The sequence below is a fragment of the Cyrtonyx montezumae genome, unplaced genomic scaffold, assembly GCF_038088225.1.
Source record: "Cyrtonyx montezumae isolate F1298 unplaced genomic scaffold, pur_monq_1.0 scaffold_15, whole genome shotgun sequence".
NCBI lineage: Eukaryota > Metazoa > Chordata > Aves > Galliformes > Odontophoridae > Cyrtonyx > Cyrtonyx montezumae.
Window position 1 is genome coordinate 4,201,125 of NW_027071881.1, and position 26,919 is coordinate 4,228,043.

Consider the following 26,919-nt stretch of genomic DNA (forward strand, 5'->3'; position numbering starts at 1 on the left):
CTAGTTGTGTCTACCAATATTCTGAAGTGATCGAATTCTTGGTAGATACATCTGGGATTCACGTACTTACACCAGAAAATCGCATCTCCTTACTAAGGTACTTCTCATTCCAGTTTTCCCATATTACTGGTATGCACTGTGTGTAGGGATTTGTTAGAACAACAAAAAATGCAGGTGGGGCTGAATGTCACTTCCTTAAGCCATGCAGACCTAACACTTCTTCATCTAAGCTCTGCCTTTCCTGATGTGAAAAGAGCCACCTTGCCCTCAAGTTCTTTTTCTTCAAAAGAAACAGAAAAGAAACGCCTCATTACCTCTCTTCACGTCTGCAGGACTGTGGTGCCAGCAACACTGATGCAGAAGGAAACCATTTTCATTAGTTGTTAAAACAGCAGAAGCTTGTTTTGCTTTGGCTGTAACATCCTTCTGACTCCCACGCAGGAAGTATTCATGCAATATTACACACAGACAGAACACGTCCAGTTCCTAGAAGTCCAAATACAAGAAACTGTAGCCCATTTTAGAAGCTATGCTGATCTCGAATTGTGAAAGTGAGGGATAGTTTGCTTTCACTTGTAACCCTGGGCTAAAGTTCCTGAGTTCATTTCTTGTATTTTCCCTAGTCTTTCAAATGACCTTTGGCAAAATACATCCTTTCAACATGTCCTTCACCCATAAAACAAAGATCATGACCAACTGCTGAAAGAACTAGCCCTTACTGTTACTTCATGGACAACTCCCTACTCAGATGAAGATGCCTCTGACGGGGAAATTCATTCCTGCTGGCTTCTATGAGTGCCGAGGTACATTTTGCTATGAGAAAAATACCCACTGTTGCACTATTTCTATTCTTTTGCACCAAAGCAAGAGAATCAAGTCGCTTATGAAACTGGCCACATCACCAAGAATATTCACAAGAGCTTAAGATCGTTTTATTTGCACTTTCATTGCAAGGAGAAAGAATTTTATTTACCAAATGCTCTTCCCAGTGCACTAAGTTAGAGGATTTCTCAATCAGCACATGGAGTATATATAAAAGACAAGAGGTTAAGCAACACTGCAGTGCCCAATGGACCATCTGGTGAACATTAGGATTGTCAATAAATCACAACAGCATCAGTTCATCAAGAAAATTCCATTTCAAACCACTGACAAAAAAGAAAAAGGATGGGAAAAAACTCACAAAAATTGTTATTTTCATCTTCTATAAAAACAGGAGCATTAAACAACTTTAATCTAATTTCACTTGTTTTATTGGTTCTCTTCTGATGACCACATGGCTTCACATACTGAATGTTAAGCCTTTTGTCTTGCACAGGAAAGCATAATAACTTGGTGCACTGACACAGGAGAAGCTCATCTTTCATTTTAGTCCTTCTCCTCACCATGGGTGATAACGTAACAGAGGTTCTTATAGTCAAGATTACCAGAGACATCTGGAGGGAAAGCGGCAAACATCTGGTTGATCTGCCAAGCAAACAGGAGATAAGCATTACAAACACAGGACTGTAGGAAGCAACAAGTACTGCTTTTCCTTTTCAGCTCCCTTCTGGCCTGATCTGTTAACTACTGTGGAAAAATTTTCTGTAGTTTCAGTAAAATTGAAATGGGAACTAGGACAAAACTTTTTAACAGTCCTGTTCAAATCAAAGTATTAAATCAATGTATCAAATAGCTCTCTCTAAGGTCCAGATAAGCCTTGACTAAGTAATGAATTCCAGTGTGTACCCCAGTCTGGTCCTGCCATGAACAAACTCCACTCACTCTCTTCTTCTGAAAAGAGAAGTCCCTCTGAATTCCTTCCAGCCAGCAGTTCAACCTCTCACAAACCATGAAGGCAGTACTTCCTTTCAGAACTCATTTCAGACTCATTTCAAACAAAATAACTCATACAGAAATGAAAAACAGATCACAGTCCCCACCCAAATACATTTGAGCTCGAGTTCAGCTCACCATAGGAAAGTACAGCAAGAGATAGGCCATGCTTACTCTTAGATGGAAGTCCAAAGAATCTATTTGACTTTGGTTTAGCCATGGAGCTATTTAGAAGAGATGCTCTGAGATGTCCCTAATTCCTAAAGCTGGCATCAGCCTTCCCTCAGTCTGGATTTGAGCTGACTTCATGCATTTAACGAGGGGCAAATGCTTATTGCTGGAGAGACATCCCTATTTTGTGTAAGGCAGAAGGTCCTTACCTCTTCTTGACTGAACCGGTCTGCTTGTGTCATAAGCATTTCTTTGATGCTGTGCAAATAAAATGAAATAACCTGATTAAAGGGTGATAATGGCACATGACGATTCAGATGGCAAGATCCCTCCTGAAGTTGCATGAAAGAAAATCTGTGTGACTGCATAAATTAAAGCTGTTAATCCTTATATGATATTGTAAGAGATTTTTTGCGGGCACCCATCAGTGTCAGTGCCTCCCTCTGCCAACTTATTTTGCTTTTGTGACATTTTATAGAGGTTTAAAACTGTTTAAGGTTATTACTCTAATTGTAATACAGCAATTTTGTATGCTTATCTTAACCTAAAGTGGTACGTTTTCTCACTCACTCTTTAAAGTTTGGATCACTTAACAAAACCAAAAGAGAGAATATTTTCTGTAAAATCTGAGGATGAAAGGAACAGAGCATGAAATAAGAAAGAGAACTTGAAAGAGAACTCCAACAGCTATTCCAAATCATCATGTGAGAATCCCTTTATTTGCATGCAGTCATTCCCAGAGGAGACTGTGAAACTGTGTGAGACCTGTTGTATTTCACAGTGCAAGATCTTGATCTGGAGTTACGGAACTGTAACAAGGAGCTTATCCACACACCATCTGTATTTTATGCAATTACATCAAAGAGAATATTTTGGGGACGGATTCTCAGCTGATTTACCCTCTGCTTTCCAACTCATTGTAGGAAGTCAGTTAAGCATGATTTTTTTTTTGCCTAAATGTCTAGGTGAATAGGAATGCCAATCTGACCCCTTTAGACAAAATGTCTGTATTGCTCATTTGGAAGGTAAGAAATGAAAAACTGGAAAAGGAAGATTCTGGGCAATGTATAAGGACCATACCCACAAGGAAAAGCTTGGAAATATTCTGGCAAGTTCTGGGAAATACTCCAAACTTGCAGAGAGAGCTTAAGCCATCCTGTATGTTTTCTTTGCTCTACTTTCCCATGCTCCTTACTTAGCAAAGTCTTTCTTCATCTCTTCTTCTCATATTGCCTTTTCTGTCTTGTTGGGCTGGTATTTGTTATGTGACTGCATTTCTTGCTGTGGAATTCCCAAATGATCTCTGGTTGGGGGAACAGAGAGATCATTCTCATCGACATAAATTGATTACTGGATGTATGTGCACTAGGGTAAATGGCATCAGCAAATGTAAGTAGGAAGTGTGATCCAGGAAGGAGCTTGGTGAATAGAAGGAAGCACTTACAGCAATTTTGTCAGAAGTCACAAATAAACTTCATCAAAAACAGGACTGAATTAAAAAGAGGTCTGGGCGTGATGTGTCTTCTACTTACATGCTTGAAGTATTTAGGGGAAAAGATCAAATATCTAATTATAATCTCCTGATGCATAGCCCAGTAGGCTCTGGCACACTCACAAGGAAGAAGGTCTGAGTTAAGGATCTATGCACATTTTCCATTATTTATTTTATAGGGAAATGAACGCTCACCGTTTCCAAAGCTAGAGATTATGCACTTTTTTCTTTCCTTGTGTATCTTGATTTCTTTTTTAAAGACTACTTGTTTCTAAAAAAAATTAAAATTAAAAAAAAAGTCACCACCTCAAGGTCTTCTGGGCAAAAAAGAAGATCAATTTCCCTTGTTGTGGTTGTCTAAATGCTATCTCTTGTCTTGCCTGACAACAGTTCCTTCTCCAGTTGCGAATATTTTGTTGCCTCCTTGTATTTTCAGAACATTTTCCCAATGTTCTGTAAAGCTCTAGAACACTTCGTTATTCTCCTGGGATTTCCCTTCGTACGCAGATTTTTCTCAGGAAAAAATCAGGTGAGTTAGAATGAGCAGAGCTCTATAGTTATGATGAGAAACGTTACCAGCTCAGCCAGAGCAATCTCCAAAGAACCAGAATGTGTTTATTCTCTCTGGGTCCATTTTCATCTGGTACAAATCTGTAAAGCTTTATTGGCATCACCATTAGACACAGTTGATGTTGGCCTGACTCATTTTGTCCAACGAATGGCATTTAGAACTGAATCATCTAACCTTTCCAAAAGCAATGCCAGTTTACACCAGCCGAGAATCTGATCTAAAACACTTTTTCTTTTTGACATCATGCTAGAGGAAGGACTTTATGTGCGGTACAATGACGCAGACAAACAAAGTCTGTCATTGAATTTGGAAGTAAGTTATAAACTCCCTAAGTTTCTGGAAAGGTTAGAAGGCTCCATCCCAGCTACCATCAAATGGACTAAGTGAGTCATTTCCAGACTAGAGGTGAAAACACGCAGAGGGAAGAGACATAAAAATCCCCAGAAGGATGTTAACTCCATGAACATAAAAAGAAGTTCTGATTAAAAGGTCAGTGTGGCTGGTTTAGGAGAGGAACATTCCAGGATTTTTTTTCATATGGAGAAATATTATTTATTAACATTAACTGTCATATTGAAAAGGCTGCCCGAGCCAACATAAAAATTATTTCAAAACCTTCAAATGTCTAAATTTTGGAAGCATATGAATAGAAGTTAAACCTCAAAGACATTCATGGAATTGATTTAATGGTTTGCTCTGTAATGATCAACAATACCCTCGGGTCTAATAAGTAAACATTATGCTCTGTTGTGGTGATGAACTAAAACAATTGTCTAATGTTAGCAGCGTAATGGGGGTGGGAACAAGGCTGACCTTTTCCATTAAGTTAAAAAAAAGTATTTTTCTCTCATCTTCATTTTGGGGTGTGATACTGCATTCCTAATTTGCCCTGAGCTCCAACTGGTTTCCAGCATCTGAGGAATGTAGAACTGGACACAGGCTGGCAAGCTGCAGATTTTGTATGCAGTACATTGTTACAGATAGTGGTGGGAAATACAACATTTCATGGGTTTTTTACCATCAGAACGTTGTATTTCATGGCTGTGATTTCACTACCGTGTGATCTGGCCTATTAGACAACAGGCTACATTTTATTCTGATAATGTTTGAGTCACTTCTGGTGTGTTACTGTTCTTCCCATGCTATTTGATAACGCTAACCTCAAAGTAACCAAAACAACTGTTAACCCTCTGTTCCTTCCTGTTGTTTACTACATCCACTTGTTGCATCTTGATTTAATTAATTTGGAAGTCCTTTAGTGAAAATACTGTCTCTTGGCTTTGTTTTTTCACATTTTTCACATAAGACACTTGTACCCACTGGGAATTGAGTACCAGTGTCACAAAAAAAAAGCATATTGGTAGTGGAACGATATACTGTACATGATTTTCCTATTTTTAACTAACTTCATGAGACATTGATAATTGCACGTTACATCCTGGAGCACTCCACCTCAGAGGTTCTGGTAAAAGGTTCGATTTTCATTTACCTTCTCACGGCATTAGCAGAATTCTTTAATGCAAATAGAATTTTGTAACCCATGCTTCCCTAGAAAGCTTCTTGTATATGTTATGTTTTCTGAACTTACCTGAACTGACTGTTGCAGTAAAAGCCAAGTCCCCAAATTCACCATGGAATTTAGATGTATGCATAAATCAAGGCACATAAAGCATTTATCCAGAGCCATGGGTCAGAATTCCCATACATTGCCCTGTATGGGGCAATATCATTTATCTCATTTACCTGAATGCCTGCTTGCACCATTTGGATAGTGTAAGGAGGATTTACATTTGTGCAATTAGCACTTAAAGTCCTTTCACCCTGCTCTCTTGGTTTAACAAGTTATGAATACAAATTAGGTCCTGCCTCCTTATTTAAAGAATATCTATATTGATAATAGCTGCCGTATTATTTAGTAGTAGTATTTGCTTTGGCTCTCAACATATCTAGTGGAAATTTACAGCAAATTCTTGAATAGAAGCAGAAGGCTCAAACAGTAAACGTACAACAAGTACAATGTTTTTACTAAAGCCATGTCCCAGAGTTAATTAAATTGATCACTTCTTTTAAAAGAGGGACTAGCTTTCCCATTTTAGTTAAGCACTCTGAATCTCAGGCACCCGACATTCATTTTATTTTTACATATGGAGTTAATCCACAAAGAGTCATGTGTTGATTTATATCCAGACCTTCAAAAAAGGCTATCTAATGGCCTACATGTGATTATATTTCCGTTGCCTCTTGCAATGTCTGAAGACAATAACATCTCTTTTTGGTATACAAACACATTCATACAATAGTCTAGTCTTTTAACTCTGCTTTACAAAGCCTGCCTGTCTCTTAAAATACTGTGAAAAAATATAGCTTTTAAGGAGTTCTTTAAACTTGGGCTATTTGTTATTAATAATATTTTAAAAGAACTTGAAATAAACTTACTAGTCTGCCTTTATGTGGCCTTTTCCTTCTGGGTCGAAAATCTTAAAAGCATTCAGAATGGTTTCTTCTGGGTCCGTGCCTAAAATTAATGAAAGATAATTTAGAGGCCTGGGTGTATCCGTATCTGCCGAATACTTGCTGTGTAATAATTGCATTCACTGGAGAACAGAGCGAAATGGAGGATTCTGCAGTTGTAGGTCTGAAGACAAAGCTTCCTTAAGTCGGCAGCATTTGTCATGTCAGATAAACAATAGAGGTGAATAGTTCAGTGCTCAGAAGCTTTAAAATAATAACTCATATATATTCTGTGTCTGCAGGAGAGAAAACTTCCAGGAACTGGTCTCCAGTATCAGTACCCAGAGGATTAGTGGCTTTCAGAAATGAAAATATAACAAAATGTTTCCCTCACTGGCTTCCTTTAATCTTGTACTGTATGTTTCTTGCAAAAACAATTTTTGATGTTACTTGTTCTTCACTATATAGAGAAGAGCTCATTTCCCTCACTGAAGGAAATGGAGCTCATCATAAAATCTGGATATCAATGTAACACAATGGAAACAGGATGATCAATGTAAAACTGCTCTTATGTTCTATAGAACATTTCCACTTAAGTATCTCTTCACAGCAACACAGTAAGTGTTACTTATAGAAACAGGATGGTTTAAAGCACTGGACTGTGGCTCCAAGATTTTGCTTCCACTCGTAGCTGGGCCACAGACTTCTTAATTTCTCTTGTCCTCTGTTCTCAGCAATAAAATGATAGTAAGAGTCTTCATTTTCTTTTATCCTTTATCTGTCTCATCTATTTAGATTGCAAAAAACTTGGTCACAGAATAGCTTCCACGGCACCTTAATCTTGGCTGGGATTTTTGACTGTTCTATAATACTGTAGGTTCTAAGTAGTCTCATTTACAGTCAGTTTCTACCTTCATCAGAAGATATCCTATATACTCTGTTTTTGACAGTTCCTCAGTATTTCAAGACACTACTGTAGCGTAATATTAATCATTATTCTTAACTTTAGGAAGCCAAATTTATAGGCTGGTACATTAACACATGAAGTTACTTGGGATGCTGAAGTGTTGAAAGGGGGTAAAAAAGGCTACAACCCAAAGAATCCCATTACTATTTAAGTTTATGTTCCAAAGTTTGACACAGAGAGAACCAGAGTGGAACCCAGGCACGATTCCCTGATTTGACAACTCAGTGATATGTACTCCTGACATCTCCTGAGTTTTCTTTGTGATCATCAGGATTAGTAGTAGAATCTTAGTAGTTATGGTGGCCACTGAGTAGAAGTCTTTATGGCCTCCTTCTTTCCCTCTTGTCATAACTGTCCACGCATATTTTTCTGCCAGAGGCAGTGCATTCAGTGTACAATGAACAGATGATCGATATAACGAGCACTGTGAGGAAAAGTCTACATTTAAAGTAGTCATGAATGTGTGGGGGATTTTTTTCTCCTTAACTGTGTTTTATATTTTCTGCTCTGTCATATCCTTGGACTTTGGCTTTGAAGGGAAGCAATGCAGCAGGCATTCTTTATTGATTAGCTGGTAAATAAAGTGGTTTCTTTGATGTGCGGCATCTCTGTTTTCTGTACAAATTGTATTATTCTGACTCCCTGTAGAAACAGCTCCATGTGGTTGGCATTAACATAAACTGAGTTTTGTTAGCTGTTCATCTGGCATCATAATCTCTATACACAAAGCTAAAGCTCATCCAAAAAATCCCAGCTTCCCCTTTATGACAGAAATCAATTATAGCACAACAAATTTTACTTAGAAAGCACCTTTCACCAAATTCTCTGAGTGGTACTTAGCTAATAAAGAGTGTTGCAAAATTGCCATATCCACTTCCTCTAGCCTTTTTTCCCTTTCTAATTGCACTACAAAGGCTCTTCATCCCAATTAGTTTTGATTGGGAATGTGCAGTCTTTTGGCTCTGCTTCCTTTGCATGACAAACCCAACCAGAAGGGCATGACAAGCACAGCTGTGATTTTCCCTTCACCAAATGGAAAGAACAAAAACCTTCCTTCTCTTCTAGTAGCCAACAGGAAACCTGCAAACAAGAGGGGTATGCTTTACCATTCACCTTCCTGTGCTGGCACTGGTTTTAGGCCACACAATTGGCAGAGCCAGACTCTGCCAACTGCAGCAGTCTTAAGAGACAAGAAGAGGGGGAAGGAGGAACAGCTCGCTTCCACACTCTGTGTGATCACGAGCAACACAAAAATTAAGTAGTGTGCAGCAGGGCACCCCATCAGAAACATCTGCAAGTCCCAGAAGTCCACAGAGCCGGGCACTGCCTACTTTGCAAGGATGATAACTAGAATGTGAAGGCGTGGGTACTGCTGTGATCAAGACAGATCCATATCTGAGTAATAAAATCCTCTCCTCAGTGTCAGTCTACATCTTTTTCTGTCATTTCTTACACTTCCCAGACATGCTGTATTCCTTCGCAATAGTGTGTTTCTTTGAGGAAACATCAGTACTACCTATTAGATTTCTTTGTTTTCTATTCCAAGGGTAGAAAGCCCTTCTTTGGAACTGTACTCAGTAGTCTAAAGCCAGAGGCAAGCAGCAGTGCAGTTTTTTTAAGAAAAAGTGATCAGCTTGTTCAATTTTTTTACTAGTTTTTATTTCTCTTACCTGCATAATTTTTACTCCAAGAAAGAGAAAAGGAGGAAGAAGGGGATGGAATAGCATTAGTTGTTTTAACAGACTTCTGGAATGTGCTTGGCAAAGGCCAACTACCTCACTCTTGAAGGCAAATGCTTTCACCTATCTCCAGTGCTCACAGGAAGATGACCAGAGGTTTCTTTCGGTTTCACGCTCTATTTTATAGTTTCCAGCCACGTTCAGTATCAAAGATAAGAGTAAACTATTAGCTTCCACGCAGAATTCAGAACCCATATTTTCTAAACTCACTACAGTCATCCTTATACATTCTGTGGCAATGGGCCAAATTCCTCTGCTATCATTCTAAATCCACTGAGATTAAATTAGTCCAATTTATTCATTCATTAGGTGTTATTCAGCAAAATCTTCATTCAGCTTAAGCCTTAATTACCACTGACCTCAAGTGAAAGCAAGCCTGGGCTACTAAGTTACTGATGTAAGAGAAAATGGGGGATACCATGCTGCTTCTTCACACCCTGTAACTACAAAGATGGTGCAGAGGTCATGTATGCATAATGAGCTGATGGAGTGCAGAAAGGTTTTCCATAGAAATGCTGATGATAGTTTTAAACCACCTAACACTGGTAGGAATACCAGTGTGGCATGAGCAACAGACCTCAGCCTAGAACCTGCAGATGGTGAATAACTCTTCTGCAGTGTGCTCCAGGCAGCCATGATTATTTTCCAGACCTCAGCTTGCTACGCCCATGCTAGTTTATGCAAGCTGAAATCACACCTTTGATTTGTCCTCTGGACCATCCCTCTGCCTTTTCACACTTCATCTCCGTCTGCAAAAATGGAGATCACTCCTTGCCTTTAAGCATTGTTCTATGGATACATTATTATAATTTGCAAGGTACTGAGATATTTCAGTGCTGAGCATCTTTGACAGATACCTGTCCAAGCCCCCAAAGGTACTTACCTTTCAGTTTTTCCCCAAACATTGTAAGAAAGACAGTGAAGTTAATGGGACCTGGCGCCTCCTTCACCATGTCTTCTAGCTCTTCATTCTTGACATTCAGACGACCTGCAGCAGAGATCATTTTTCATAATAAATCACAAATTGTGTTTTAAAAAAAAATGATTCCCATTCATCTCCTCCCACTGGGGACCTCAGGGCTCTGTGTATCTTTGCTAATAACATGGTGGAACACAACTCCAGAATACTCCAATGCATTCCGAGTTGAAATACAGAGTTAACTGTAAGATCAAAAGATAAAAGAAGGAGTAAGATGGACAAATGATACAGACCAGGCCAGCAGCAGACCAAATAAGGGGCTACTTTCAATTACATTCTTTTTCTTTTTATTTGTTGTTGCTGTTATGTGTTTGGTTTTGTTTTTTTTTAACCTCAGGTGAAATACAGACTGTGTTGATATTAATATAGCAGAGTTTAAATGTGACTGAAGTGGATCCAAAGTCTCAGACTTTGCCCTTCTGTAAATTGAGATACTGCGAGGAGTAGAGAGCAGACGGATGAGTTGAGCAGTCCTATTCCTTCCCCATCCCTGCACTGGACTGCTGAGAATTTAGAATTCAGCATCCCTACTCAAATTGAGTGATAATTTGCTGTGACTGTACTTCACTGAATCCCTTCATAAGGGCTTCACTGAATGTGAAGGATAGCAGAATGTAGCCTTGAGAAAGAAATATTTCAGAGCAACAGTAGCTACAGGCCAAAGTTTGCAAACTTCTTTGTCACAATAAAGAGTTCAGGAGCTTCTGCTCTTTGCACTGACTCTACAGCAGCCTGATTCCACCCCAGGGAGCACTAGAGATTCTTATCAAACCCTTTTTAATAAGATCCAGATGGCAGAAGCCCAAATGCCTACATCACTGTTCAAGCCTCAAATGTTGCAACATGGATACAGCTTCATGTTCGGGCTCCCGAGCACTCTCATTTTTCATTTTCTTTGGAAGATTTTCTTTTATATGGTTGATGTGTTCAGGATTGTAATGCACATGAAATGGACAATAACTAATCCCATGACATGCACGTTCCACCCCACGTCAACGCACAACAGCACAGAACCACACATGAAGGCTTCCTACTTTGGTGTGGGCAGAGGGGCAACTAGTCCATGACAGGAACGTTAATTGGTAGATATTGCATGACTCCTAGATAAAAAAAGGTGCAGCTTGAGAAGCCTGGATTCAGAAGCAAATCAGAAATGCCTGGCATGGACCCTGACTTGGGTGGGCTTTTTATGAAATAGTTGCAGGGGAGGGATCAGTACCTTTGGAGAGCTGCCAGCTGCACAGCTCTGTAGCACCAGTGAGTCCCAGAGAGACCTTCATTTAGTGTCTGAAAGAGACTGCTCAGGAGATTTTCCAGCTGGAGCTATGTAGTCAAGATAGCAAGTACCATAAAGGAGGAAGACCAAACTGAACAGGTTTCCTTTTGCCTTCCGTATCTCATCATTTCCCCAACTAATCTGAATACAAACCGCTGTTTCTTTTAGGTATTTATTACTACCAGCTTACCTAGTGCAGCAAACGTGTCTCTCAAGTCTGCTTTGTCAATAAAGCCATCCCTGTTCTGATCCATGATGGTAAAGGCCTGTTGGGAGAAAATAGGCAACTTACTGTCATATTGCATGGAACAGTGCTACAGGCACATACTAATACATAGGGGTGTTATGCTGTAAGGAATACTTAACTTCCTTTCATTCATCCACACCATGCCACATCATTGCACTTTCCTCGCTTCCAGCACATTACTTTATCTTGGAAAGGGGCTTAATTAAACCCACCCAAACTTCTCAAAAAATTAATGCTCAGTGCAGAATGCAGCTGGGCAAAGCCAGTGCTGCCAGCTCTTGCCATTTGGGCTTTAACCCATAAAAGTTTGAATTAGGAGCTACTCCTGTGTGTTTTGTATGCTTCCTGTATCTCCTTCCTTTGCTCAGCTATCATACTCTGTAAAACATTTAATTACTGTAAATAATTCTCTGCTGTTGAGAAAAAGTCTTTTTCCTCTGGGCTTCAGGATGATCCTTCATATACAGACAGCTGAATTTCCAAACGCACTGAGAAATGTAGGATTCACAGTATTGTTTATTCACAGTTTATTTCCCTTTTCAACAAATAGCACCTGCCAACCTATATTCTGTGCTCTGACTGACCTTGATGCAGACCTTAAATACTTCTTGTCAGGCAAAATTTAGCTTCTGATAAAAATCAAACGTTCCTTATCCAGCCAGCTAACTGCTTATCTGTCTGTTTACCTATCTGTATGTCAGCCATTTGCTGCTATCACACTTTTAATGTTTTGTAGATTTCCAAAGATTTTAATGACCTGAAATTCCTCTGGGTATACTATGGGAGTATCAGCAGAACCAGGTACATCTCTGTCAGATGTGTGCATCAATATGAGCACGTATCTTTACAACGACCAGGAATTATTTTTGTTTCAGTATTATTATGAAAAACATCTCTCTCCTTGGAATACAGCTAGTCTACTCAAGTGATTTTCAGACTTTCACATCCCACTGCTCTACAGGATTCACTTCTTTCCATGATGGTATTATAATCAACATATCCAACCAGTTTGATCTCCAGGTTCTTATAGAGCCCCACTGCTCACACTCCAGTTTGCCCATGTGTTAACTTGCAGCATGCATGTTTCCAACCCTTCACTTACCTGCCAAGCCATCACCTAATAAAATATCAAGCTCAACTCTTTATAGTTGATTAAGCATCCCCTCAATTTGGAAGAAAGAACGAAATACAAAGACCAAAGCAGAGCCCAGCAAAATCACAGAAGAGTGTCAGGCATGTATCTTAATGAGTGAAATTAACGTAATAGTGCTGATGCCGATACATTTTCTAGTGAGCTGGCTGAAAACTCTATGCAATACTGCTCTGATAAAAAATGGCTTATCAGCCAAAATGCATTACTTGTTCCAAGTAGGCAGTCTTTAAAGCCAACATGAACTTGCTTTTTAACCGGGTCTCTCCACTGCCTTGTGACATTGCCATTATTCTGCCACCGTTCTCCCAGAAATGTTCTAAGTGTTATCTTATTTAGAGTAGTTCAAAATATCATTCTGACCAACTGCTCTTTCTGACAGCAGGTCTTCAAGCAGTAGTCCCTGGACAAAATAAAACTGTAAGTTCATAGGACGCTGACGGAGAAGAGTGGGAGAAGAGTGCTAAAATTATACCCATTAACTTTGGAGAAAATGTACCTGGCCCATATTTACAAACCTTTGTAATCCTCTGACAGTCCTTTTGGTCTCATTCACCACTGAGCCTTACTGAAGAGAATTCTCATGAAAAATAAAGCTGAAATCCACATGCACCAATTGAAACAGCAGCTATTTATCACACTGGAGACTACTTTGGAGATGAGGAAAAAAAAAATTAGCTGACAAATCTGTGGCAAATGTGATGGTGTCACAGATACTTAAAATGCCCAGTTGAAAGAAAGGTTTAAACTCATCAATTTTTTTTTATTTTATTTATGCACCAGCTCTTACGCCAGCTAATTAGATTTGCCTCATCACAGGTAACTGATCAAAGAATCCATAAAGCATGGAATAGCAATTCTTTGGGAGCTAAAAGATGCTCCATTTGTTATCCTCAACATGCTGCTTTATTTCATGGTCATTTATGGAGAAAATTGGCTGAGGGCTTCCTGGTATTTTGGTTTCTAGTTTGTGGGCAGTATTAGATGGGCACAGAAGAATATTTCTGTTACCATTGTGGAACAGTCCACAAAAAATGACCTTAATCAATACAACATCTCCACTCAGGATAATACTTCAGCATGCAAGATTATTCTTATTCAAAGAACACTTAACTTTAAATGTGTGCCCAAGTATTTTCCTGAATCAGGGCTAAAGTGGATGAGATAATTTTCCTTTATTAATTTTTTCAGTGCTCCAGGTTTTCTTTTTTTTTTTTTTTTTTTTTTTTTTTTTAAATAAGCCTGGAACTTGAAACAGAAGATGCAGGGAGAGACAGAATGAATGGAAGAAAGAATGAAGGAAAGAACAAACAAACACACAAGGAAAACGATACACCAGCCAAAACCACAGAGATGATTCAGAAAACAACTGTGTGTTCTGTTAAAGCAGATGGAGAATTGAATAAGGATTACAAACAAAATCTATGTTATTCATTAGTAATGACAGCAGACTATAGAAAACAGAAGAATAGTGACCAACTTCTTTGAACTCCTGGATCTGGGTTTGTTCAAACATAGAGAATACATTGGAACCACCTTCTATCTTCTTCTTTGCCTTTTTTGGAGCCTGAAACACAAATAAGAAGATCAAATATATATTACCTTGTCTGTTTATCATGAAAACAAATCCCACCTTTTACAGAAGGTAAAATATATACAGGCATGTAATACAACATGACTGCGATTTGTGTTTTTTAATTCAACCCACAACAGATATTCACACAAACAGACAAAAGTGGGACAAAATATGCTGCTTTAGTTACAGCTGAATCTCTCACTGAGGACTCCTGACATTACTGTGCTCTGGTCTGGAACCTGACAGCTCATATAAACAGGGACATCTTGTCTCTGTGCTGCGTTAAAGAGGTGAGGGACCCAAAGTGTGACTCTGAGTATCACAACTGCTTGATCCTTGGGAAGAACCTCATATGTCAGACTATGAACAAGAGACTATTCCCCCTCCTGCACTGGCTTTGTGGAGGTCTGAACTGTGGGAGAAGCAATGTAAACTTATAGTCTCACTCAGACTAGGAAGTTAAATTCCCAGCCTGTTATTCTCAAGAAATACAAGCAGTGCAGTTAAGTCCCCGTACAAAGTTCTTCTTCCCAGGTCCCATGTAGGGAAAGGCAGCCAGACTGCAAGAACAGTGAGCTCATGAAATACAAAGGGAAATAATATTATTTCCTATTGATTTAGAAAACTTCAAAAGTCTGCTCTGTCTGGAACAGCACCAAACAAATTCTTCCTATGTAGGAATACCTTCTATGCTTGGAGAAGAGTCTATATTCTCACACCTATGATACCATACTGTGTTGCCTTACCAGCCCATACATTTGTAATGCTCAAGGTAGTTACCATCAATGAAAGGCAGGGCCTGCTTTCATGACCGTACTAGAGAACTATGATGTTATCTAAGAATCCAACGTTCGCTGAAAATCAGTCAGAACCAGACATCCTCATATGTGTCTGAATCAGAGCCCAACCAGCTCACCTGCCTAAGACAATACAGTTTTTGTTTTCAGTGAAGAACCAAACCTGTGATTCCTACAGATCACAGAAACATTCTAACCACAGCATTATCTTTACTTGGGGCTGGATAATGAACCACACCACCACCTTTTGAAGACCCTTCCAGATGGATTTTTCTTTTCTTTATCATTTCTACTTTTACATTCCATCATAGTCCCACCTGGTTCTCATGTCATGGAAAATTAGTCTTAGTTAGTTTGGGCTATTCTGCATGAAACAGAAGGGAACTTCTACTGTCTACTTTCATCAGAATAAAAAAGCCTGCGAAAGTTCAAATTCAGTACTGATTTCAGATATCCTGAGGAGCAGAGCAGCTCAAGGAAATATTCCCACCTGACTCTGTTTGAAGTATACATTGTCTGATCAATTTAATTTGCCAGGCAGATTTCTGTGCTCAGTCATTCTGCTTCAGATTCCGTGTTGAAAATTAGGGCTGTGGTAGACATTCACCCACATGTCCACACTTCGGACCTGTCAGTCTCTAACCAGCTAAAGTAAAGCAGTCAAATCTGGAAATACGGAATGGAAATGAAAAGCAAAAAAAGTGTCTGTTGTGCAGATAAAATTAAGGACAGAATGCCACCACAGGCATGGAAAAAAAAAAAAGTGGATTACTTAATAAATGTAGAAATATTGATTTTGGAATAAATAGATTCCCTCCTCCTCCTACATATGAAATAAGTGTTATTTTGAGCAGTAATGGGCAATCATCCATATAGCATGAGGTGCCTGGTGGAGGTTTTCAGCACTTCCAGATTGACTGGAAATACTACGGACAACCCTGAGATTTTTACAAGCATTTGTTCCCTGAGGTAAAAAGAAAGCAGATGTTACCCAGCAGAATGCATTGCAAACCCTCTGGGGGAACTGACCACATGGTTGGCCTCAGCCTTTGGGATGGGTTGTAGTGAAACCGGTGCTCCTGTAGTCATGTAGCTGGTTGTTACAACAAAATAATGCTCTACCACTCTCGTGTTTTGCTCTGCTGTGACCAAATACAGCATGTGTGAGCATTCAATACATGCTCAGCACGATAAACACACCCTGTACTAGCAAGCAATCTGCATCTTTGTAAAGTAGTACCACAATAAGGGACAGGAGGCTCCGGCTCCAGATTTTGTTCACCCTAAATGCCAAACATTGACAATGTCTCCATCATTCCTCAGTTTAGGAGGTCTTCTGTGATGTAAAGCTTTAGGAGGCTTTTTTTCAAAAGGACTGTAGCTGTAGGAAAGAATTAGACAAACCCAAAAGCTGCAGCTCATTATCTGTCAAAAAGAGATAGACAAACCAAAAACCACCCAAACACCCTCAAAATGTCTAAAGTTAGTGAAGTCCTATTCAAGGAGAAAGAAGACTGAAGACTATCCAGAGAACAGTCACCATACCCAGAGAAATTAATCTTAGCACAATACTTGTTCAATGCTTCTCTTTGGTTCATCATCTCCAGGGATGATAAAGGAGATCAGTATCCATGTGGCTCGATCTATCTTCAGTTTTTCTATTGAAGCTCTGGCTGTAGATCTATTTATGATGTACTTGCTTGTGGAGTGGGGCTGAGACCACCAATACACAATTCACAGGGCTAAGACACAGCTGTCAGATGGAATGGCTTCAAGCTGAGTATTTTGACATCTTGGATGATCAGTTTCCTGTCTTTCTGGATATGCAGTACTGGAAATGTGATCAATCCACTCTAAAAATCTTGAAAATTCATGATCACAGAAAGAAAGTGCAACTTGTTTTTTTGTGACTGATGGGTGGGAAGGTGGCACAAAGAGGAAGGCTGAGAGATAAGGATATGGATGGGAACCAAGAATAGCACACTATCACTGCTGTTCTTGTGGATCAAACAAAAGGCAGCACTAAGAGAAAAGACATAGGTCTCTGCTGCTGCCTGACAACCCCAAACACTCCACAATTTTTTCACTAATAGAACCAGAACTCTTAAAGAATTATATAGCAAAAAGCAACACAGAACTGAGCAAGCATGGTTTCTAAATATGATAGTTTCATAAACTTAGCAGGTGACCTACGGAGGAGCAAATAGATGACTGATACATGATTGCTGTCTGCCTTTGTTTCCCCATTTGTAAAATTGGGAATGGTTTCCCCATTTGTAAAATGCAGAGTGCACTGAGCAGCACTTTGCGATGATGGCTGCTCTATCTTTGCAACATGTGCTTTGAGACTGACATACAAAACGTGCCAGATGAGGAACTGAAGAGCTGGGGGTCCCCTGGGCTCAGATTCCAAGGCACAGTGGTGGGAAGAATGTTGCAACAACTGAACAAGCCTATTAATATTCCTGCCTGAGTGTATTAATCATCCCATTGTGAAGAAAACAACACTTCACTTTAGAAGAGAAACCGCAGGCTTGTTGCATATCACTCATTTGTCTTACTAATGTTAGCACTCAACTCAATTAGCCTGGATTTTAAAGGGTCTTTTTCCTTCTTGTTCTAAGGTTTGGTTTGTTTTAGAAGCTTTGAATGAAAAACTGATCTGTAACAAAATGTGGCCCCAAGAAAACCCTATTGCACAGGCACTTGCTTTGAGCTGTGTTTCCTTCTCTGCATTTCTCCTGTGTGGCAGCTTCAGGGGATAGAAAGGACAGGGGAGGGCAGTGACACAGGCAACAGAAGCCACAAGTGCACGCTACTTTGCCTCTGCAGATGGAAAAGGAGGGATTCATTCTGTACACAATGTTGGGAGCAAGGGTGAGGTTCACATGCAGCAGAGCAGCAAAAAATACTCTAGGTAGGTAGAAGTGACATGGTTTGATATTCCTGACAGCCTAAGTTAAAACAGAAACAGAAACACTTCCCCTCTTGGCTACTTATTGTGTCTTCTTCCATCTTCTTGTTACAAAGGAGGGCACTGACCATTTCTCCTGATGGCTGAGCAGGTCTCCTGGGAGGGAGCTCCTCGGAGAAGCACAGCAGCATCCGCTATGAGGAGCCTGATTCTGTTGTCTTGTACCTCTGTACAACCATTACATGCTGATTCTGCCCAGGGCAAACTAGTCATAAGATACTAACAGCTTTAAACTGCATTGTTTCTCATTTTACACTTCCTTCCTTTGCAACTACATCTGTGACTACAGAACAGACAGCAACATCCATCATCTTGCTCTGACTCTGTCCCCTACTGTGATCTGCAGTACGATGCTAGCTCGGCGCTACCATTACTTCTCCATCCATCATGCTCTCCGTAGTTTTCATCTACTCTGGGACCTCAGTACTGACATTTCCCATCTTTGAGTTGTTTTTATCATCGAATCCATCTTCTGAACCAAAAGTTACATCTTAGGCCCATCCAAGGGGGTTTTGGATTGTTGTTGTAATAATTTACACTGCAGATGCACCAAAGCTATGGAAAAGCCATTCTATTTCAGAACAGTTTAGGATCTTCTTGCAGCAGGTGAACAGCATTCGGGCAGCCCAGCGCATGCCTCTCGGGGAGCAGTCTAGAGGAGCAAGCAGCATAACCTGCTCTGAGGGCACAATTTGCATTTCAAACAGGCAGCAGCCTCAGATCATTCAAATAAAAACCCACGTTATCAGAGCTGAGAAACACAAGATCTTTTCATTACCTGCTCTGCACTCGCACTGATCCCTCCCTTCCCATCCTCGCTCCGTTTCAGATGCAGTCCCAGCCTCCCACACATGCACAGACACACACACCTTTGATCCCTGCTAGATACAAAAATCCGTTGGCCTGCATCCTCCCTGCTTCCTGCTCCCGTCTGCTGCAGCATTCTCCTTTGCCCCACATAAAATCCCTTTCCAGTCTCCTTTTTTCTCTCGAGCAGATGCACAGAGAACACTGAACGTCCCAGGAGCAGATCACCTCTCCCACTGCAGACCGCTCCACCCCTGTGACCCAGAGCTCACCAACCGCTCCCCCACCCAACAAACCTTCCCCGGTTCCCCTACACTGTCCTGCAGCCCCTCCCCACCTGCAGAGCACAGACACACACTCACACGCACACGGACAAGGGAAGCACACACACACTCCAAACACACACCGCATTTCCAGTGGGTGACATCAGCACTGCGTTTCAGTACAGGTGGTACATTCCAGCAGCAAAGCAGGCTGTTTGATCACAGGGCCATCTGGTTTTGGGTGCTGGTCGCCTCCAGCATGCCGTTTGCTACCAGGTGTCACCGAGCTGAATCAACACAGGAACGTTTTGCAAACGTGAAAATCCCTTCCCTCCCTCCTCCTGGCTTCCCCCTTCAGTCCTTTCTGTCCACCGAGGCGTCGCTGACCCAACGTCACTGAAATTCCCTGGAATTAGCGAGGAGCCGCAGACGGAGCTCAGAACTCCGCTCCGTAGCACTTGTGTGGTCTGCTCGTGTTGGAAAAATGATCTCCCTGAACCCTGCCTCTCCCATTCTCATCAGCCCTGTATGTCAGAGCCTGGTAGCACTGCCTGACTTGTAATTATTTTTTACTATGCTGCTTTGTCTGCACTAATCCTTTGAAAGTAGCTTTACTGCACATCTGAAATATTATGATGCTATAAAACCTCTGTAATATTTATAAATCCCATAAGACATCATAAAGAGAGGAAAAAAACCTCCCCACAGAGTTCATCTAGCATAATTACATATACATTTCCCTCTGATTAATAAAAAATGATCACTTCCTTATGTAAAGATATTCTTCGGCTTTCTTTCATTTAAGGCTATTTTTTTCTTTCCATGTTAGATCTGTTTCATGTGTCCCTGTATAGTAAGGTACCTCAGAAGATATTTTCCCAAAACAAAAGGCATGATGAAAAGAACCATCACAGAGAATCGTCAGTCGAACTGGGAGTGAGGAAACAGAATAGTCTATTGCTGTATTGTCACATCTCCCAACTCCAGCAGCATCACCATAGAAGGTCCTGAAATATCCCTGAACATCAAGCAGGCAGTGTGTCATCCCTCCAAGCAGAAGGGAAACAGTAATTATATATATATATATATATATATTTTATACAGAAAGAGAGAAAGAAAGGAGGAAGAAGACCCAGTACTTCCTTCCCCTTTCCCCCAAGCCAAAAGGTCTGGCCGAGACCTCACTGAGTCTGATTAAAGGGAAGCCTGGAAATATAGTGGAGAGGAGGACACTGGCCATTTCTAATACAGTGGTCCAGGACGTGACCAGTGACTGGCGTGCTCAGTACACTGGGCATACAGACTGAATCTAGATCCTACTTCTGTGTGTATACTTTAGAAATGGCTTTGAATGGGGTTTTATCCTGATCTTAGATCACATTCTTCAACTGCTTAAATGGGATCAGGTTTGAACTAAGTTTTAAGAAATGTTTTCATATCCAACTCCCTCTCCAGGGTTCTCCAGAATCAACTGCTCCTTAGCCTGAGGGAGCCACTGGGCAGCATTACTCTAAGACAGTCTGAAAAGGTCCTGCAAAAAGGAGAAAATAAGAGAAAATCACTAGCTTCTCCTTTTCCTTCTTTCTTTCTTCTTTTTAAATTTTGAAGGCATTCCTCTGAATTTGAAAAAGATGAAAATAGAGCCCATCCTGCCCGCTGCCCCTCAGGCTGGAATTCTTTGCTCCTCAGAATCACATCAAATGCACCTTTGGTGCAGAGGGGCTGTTCAAGTGTGAGCTAAAAGCCAACAGTGAGCAAAGCAAAGACAAAGAAATCTCTGTGGTACTTCCTATTTCTCCCCTATCTCAAGTGCAACACAATTAAAATTAGAGAGATATCCCCTACTCTTCCCTTCACATCACAGCAGACCTTAGCACTAATTAACACCAGCCATGCCAATCATCAGTAAATTAGCCTTGGAAAGAGATGCACAAGCTCTTCCCTTCAGCAAGTGCATCTGTGTTCCCTACCTTACCCATTGTTAAACATTCAGAAAGTCCTTGGAAGTTCACAGCTCACTCAATGGGATGTATCTTCATTTCGGATGTGATATTAAATAAGAGATTTCATGGGGTCCAGTGTGATCATTACTGCTCTGTTAGAACTGTTATGGTCAGAAAGAAATACAGAGAAATAAAATGACAGACATGGAAAGAAGAAAACGTACCATGCTGCTGCTTCTCCTCCTGTCCCTTCTCTGCCAACTAGTCAGCCAGCAAACACAATGCCAATTGCCTCTTTATATAGTGTCACCAAGGAATAAAAATATGTCTGCTCCAAGTTTAGACAATAGATGTAAGATTGGAAAAGTGCAGTAATTGGATCCCAATACCATTCCAAGCATCTGTTCCATGCACAGCTTTAGCTTTCACAGAAATAATGCAGGAGATAAGAGTAGGCAGTTGGGATACAAATGTACAGCACTCACAATGTGCTACAGCTGAGGGGGCTTTCCCACCTACTCCTAAGTAATGAGCACAGGGCATGCACTGAAAAGATCTTAAGTGAATATGGCACCCTGAAAATGTAAAAAGAAAACCACATTTCTTGAGAAACAAATTGCAGAGGAAACCAGCAGTAAATCTCAGGCACTGAGATGCCTGGTCGCTGCAGAGCATGGTGCAGCATTCAGATAAATGACTGAGGGTCTGTACAGGGGCAGCCAGAACTGGGAGGTGTGCTGGACAGACACTGCTCTGCAGATGCAAATAGAGAGGAGCAGATCAGGCCTGTTTTCCCTGAACCTAACATGTATGTCTGAAATTCAGGGACGAGATCTCAAGCTACTGCAAATGGATGGAGAGTGAAGGACTGAAGTGTGAAAAAAGGATGTGCAGCAATGACTGTGGTGTTGAGAGCAGGAGGGAGCAGAAGGCAGCACTGGAGCCACAAGGGCTGTCTCCCAGGGAATGCATGTGGACATTAATACATACGCATTCCATCTGAATGTATATTTGATTTATAGATAATAATGGTCCAGAACGTTAGCCAGTACAAACTGGTGTCATTCCACAGAAGTGAAATCATATTTCCTAATGGTCTAACAAGTGCCTGTGAGAATATCTACACAGGACAGCTGGTGCCTTAAAAACAGTAGCAACAACAGGAACATACATTTTCATCAGAGTATGTGTGCACATCAGTCACTGACCTTGACTCAGGAAAGTTGGTAACCAATTAGCTGAACTTTGGGACAGACATATGCTGAAGTACCTAGAAGAACAAAGCCCTTGTTCTTCCTCCAGGTCCATCCCTTTGCGGTGCTGTCACCTCTAATCTTAGATCTGACTGCATGCTCTTGAGGGCAAGGACTGTTTTAGCTGTTGTGAAGTACCCTGAACACCTACAGGGATAATTAAGCAATAAATAAGCATAATACAATTCCTCTGGCTTTAGTGAAATTGTCTGGGATACAGACTGGAAGTTAGCCTGGTGCTCATTCTGACTTTGGTGATGGAATACCATTACCTGGTGTAACGCAGCACAAAAAAAACATCCCTTGCATCACTTGGCTGCAACTGCCCTTTGTTTGTACGTTACAGATCAGGTTTGGTAATCTGAAAAACTAAGAGCAAGGTTTTGGAAGGAAATCTTAGGGAATTTCAAAGCTTTAGCATAAGCAGTATATACAGACTGTTATGCCCACTGATTTAGGTTCAGATCCAGCAAGGCTGTTAAGCATGTGCTTAACTCTAAGGAAGAAACAGACCCACTGAAATCAATCTAACAGCTCACATACTGACATCTAATCATAAGGGTTTGTGGTTTTGCTCTAAGCCTAACAAGACAGTCAAACGAGCAGCAGCTTTGCCATTGAGTTCCCTGGGCCCAGGATTCCATCCTGTGAATATTGTGTCCTTTTTTGGAAGAACACTTGTCTTTTCATGCAGCCATTTCAGGAGTTTGTCCGAACCGCTCTGTTAACAGATGCTCTGTACTGTTTCTTTGGGAGTTTTGTTTTGTCTTATCTGCTATATCATCAATCATTGTTATTGTCATCAGTTTGTTCCTTAGTTTTCCAGCTTGATCTGTAGGCATTTTCCAACAGTGCATGTATTTTCTACATTGATCTTTGTATTTTCACAGAATTTCTACATTTTTCGAAGCTGTTTTTTTAAATGATGTGACATGTTAGGAGAAAACCCACACAATACTGTGTATTTGTAATGCGGTGCAGTGAGAGCAGAACCCTCTCTGCTTAGTCTATAAAACAAATCCACAGAGGAATTAAGGGAGACGTACATCTTGGCTTTAAAGGTCTGCTTGCTTCTGCTGCTGCCTCCAAATTATAGAAAGGCTCCAGACTGCAGAGGGGAGGGAGAGAAGAGGGGAATAACGTAAGGACTGAAAAAGAAAAGCTTGAATTTAATTGCCCTAAAAATTTCAATCATTCAATCTGGTAATTAGAGAGCTGGCTGATTCAGAAGGCAATTTGATTTGGAAGAGAAAAAAAAAAAGCACCCAACAAGATAATTGATGCTAAGTGAATATTTTACCTGAAATATTAAATACCAAACTTAAGTCTGCCTCCAGGGCCCTTTCTGCTACCCCTTTTTGATCTGTCTTTCTACTTCTTTGTGTTTTCCGCTCACATGACTCAACAGAACAGGACACTCCTTTAGAAAATCAGATTGTCATAGAGACGGGCTTATTTAAACTGTGTGCTGTGAAGGAGACAACATAATGGTTTATTAGCAGAGAAAATAATAACAGGAAGTCTCCTGAGATCCATCCTGGCTGCAAAACTCAGTGGAGTTTTCTGGTGTGGCCATAAGGTTTGGTGTCCTACTGAGGATAACAGCTTTCTATATGAATTTAACAAGTATAGGGTAACAGCTTTCTTTATGAACTGAACAGTACTTGCCAGAATGTTTCATTCTGGAGTCTGTGATGCTGCAAAATGCCACTTAAAGGTGATCTCTGTGCTCACACAGAGCGCTGAGGATGGCAGTGTCACAGGGGTCTGATTGCACACATCTCAGGATGGAGAGCGGAGCTGGTTTATCACACACCACTCCAACTAATTCTGTAATATTGAATGGCCTAATGAACAAGGACAGCATCTCATATATATCCTAAAGGAATGCAGCATGCTTGGAAATAAAGTAGATATTAACTTACACTTCATGTAAAGATGGAGAAATTATAGAGAAAATGCGTGTGGCATTAGATTCTGATATCATGTGCTATTCTGAATGCTTGTCTGTGAGCCTTCTTCACACAAAACTCTCCCTGTCAGCAACACAAAATTTTTAACCTTAAAAAAATTTAAAATGAGATATCACATTTATTACTGTTCAAGGAGACCACATCAAATGTGTTCAAAAGCTTCTGATGCTTGCATCTTTGAGAACTGATCATGAATATATTTCTGATCTTTACATCATTCACTTCCTAATAAGATAGTGACAATTCTTGTAGTAAGATGGGAAGCCAAGTGGAATACAGCCTCTTCTCTCAGATCAGCAAGGACAGAAAAAGCCACTAACACTGAATATGTGACATAGACAATATGTAAAAAGTACCTTTGTTGGTATTTCAACTACTGTAGACTGAGTTTTGAAACACCTTCATACCACAACATTCATCCTCTCATTCTGCACGCAGATCAATTTCTTTCATGTGTTTCAATGGCACACCTCCCAAAGAAGACATGTGACAGCTAATTGTATTTGGGAACTGAAACCTGCCACATGCTGCTAATGGGTAGGGACAACTCCCAAACATTCAGAAGAAATGCATTTCAGCCTTCATGCCAAAGGACTCCACTTTCTGTGCTCTGACCATCTCTGTATCTATATGTATATATGAGTGTGTATTACTGTGTGGAACTTGGTGCTGAGGCTAAAGGTAAGGGCAGCCTTGACTAGAGGCAGGACTCACGTGATCCCTGTTCTGGCTCTTTGCACTCTGGCCAACTGTTACCTTGCAGGAATGCCAGCTTGTACTGTTCTATGGCCATGATGTCTATTTGCTCATTGTTGCATGCTCCTAACATCCTCTAAGCCACAGATGTGCATTTATTCTGCAGGTGGAGAAGGGATATACTCAGTGATTAATCCAAATGTAAATAGGAATTAACAGCAAAGCAGCAAATGGAAGCATTCTCTTGCCAGCTCTGGCAAATGTGCCAACCATTGGTCAGTACCTCTCACGCCTCTCAGTAGACACCAGGACAAGAACCAGGACTTCTTCAACTAAAGCACCAGGAACTACCAAGATGAGGTGGACTCAAGCCTTCTAGAGAATATTAGCAACTTCTTGTAAATCACTCACTTTTCCTTTATTACATTAAATTAATGAGGAACTCCCTTCCATATGGAGCCAAGATGATTCTATTGTCCTTTGTCCACACAGTAGTTTTCTAATCATCTGATTAAATTCTTGACACAGAGAACAGGTTGCAGGGTGCAGCTCAGAAAGTCCATCTGCTCAGCTTGGTTGGATTTTGGAGCCTGACGAAACAAGAAATCTCAGGAAAGTCTTATGTTCATGTGTGGAGCTTCTACATTTCAGGCACAGAAAGGAGAGAGCTATTATAGATACCTCTGTAGAATTTTAAATAAATTAAGCAGTGCAAGTCCCACTGAGAATCTTTTCTCCCTATTGAGCAGAGAGATATAGACCTATTTGAAGCGAAGGGATGCTGTAAGTGTTAATTAAGCTCTGTGGATTTGTTGTTCAGGACACTGAATTCAACCTCCTCTCCTTTTCTTACTTCCCCCTCCCTCTCAGAGAATTCATAGCCACTATCTAATCTGACAAAAACTGTGTTCTCTTTTTTACTTGGAGGTCACTTTATGTTACTTACAGTGTGTTGCATTATGTCAAAAGGCATAACACAACATAATGAAAAGCAGACTAATATAACTCAATATGACATCAATGACATAATATGATGTGGCTACTGAAAAATGCACTGTTGTCATTGTTTTGTGTTTTCATCTGACACCTACTTGCTACTCCAGAATGGAGCATTTGTTGCAGAATTTGGGGAAGAAGTATGGACTGAGCATGCCTGGTTCTGCTGTGCCTCGCATCATTTTTGCAGGGGAATTACTTCATAGGCTTTGTTGGGGTTCCTCCTCATTTGCAGTGCTAAGGATCAGGCTCTAAAAATCATCACACACATAAATGCAATTACATTAGGAAAGCCATCAAGTTGGAAAGTACAGCTCCTGGGAGTAAGAAAATGACAACATTGTTATCATCCCTGTAACCTTAGCTCTGCCCTCTTGGGTAGCAAATGAGCCTGTACAATTTTTCCTGCAGGATGTCATTTCATTTTGCAAAAGTGTGCAGCAAAGCAGCTGTTCAATATTTCCTTTAACTTCATTACAGAGTCTGTGGTCCCATATCTCATTTGTTGCACATCAACTAAATCCTTTAGTGGGTTAGGTACTTTTCTTCTTCCTGTTTTTATTTGCTTTTGTACTGTTCTAATTACCACAGTATATGTGTATTTCAAAACTGAGGCTAAATCTGTCTTTTCAACACACCCAAGAGACTTAGAAGCAGTTACTCCTTGCTTCAAAGACAGAGGGCAGAAGCAAAGAAAGGTGTCTTACTTTGGGCCCAACAGAAAAATCTATCATAGGCAAGGCTGGAACACTAAACTACAGACTCCTTCCTTTTTTGCATTAA

The 26,919-nt window shown here is 40.5% G+C and overlaps 1 protein-coding gene across 1 annotated transcript; it reads right to left on the bottom strand.

The window, feature by feature from the left end:
- Positions 1–904: 904 nt before the first annotated feature.
- MYL10 (myosin light chain 10) lies at positions 905–21,483 on the bottom strand. Its single transcript, XM_065731723.1, has 7 exons — positions 21,443–21,483; positions 14,339–14,425; positions 11,652–11,727; positions 10,090–10,194; positions 6,486–6,564; positions 2,196–2,244; positions 905–1,467 (listed from the first exon to the last, which is right to left on the bottom strand). The coding sequence occupies exons 1-7, from the start codon at positions 21,443–21,445 to the stop codon at positions 1,369–1,371; spliced, it is 498 nt and encodes a 165-aa protein (XP_065587795.1). The 5' UTR covers positions 21,446–21,483; the 3' UTR covers positions 905–1,368.
- Between the last annotated feature and the right edge of the window lie 5,436 nt (positions 21,484–26,919).

Excerpts from the sequence above, each read along its gene's own strand:
- MYL10 (XM_065731723.1), bottom strand. Across the intron at positions 11,728-14,338 it reads AGATCCAGGAGTTCAAAGAA|GCCTTTACCATCATGGATCA; the intron begins GTTGGTCACTAT and ends TTCTCCCAACAG. Across the intron at positions 1,468-2,195 it reads ACCGGTTCAGTCAAGAAGAG|ATCAACCAGATGTTTGCCGC; the intron begins GTAAGGACCTTC and ends TTTGCTTGGCAG.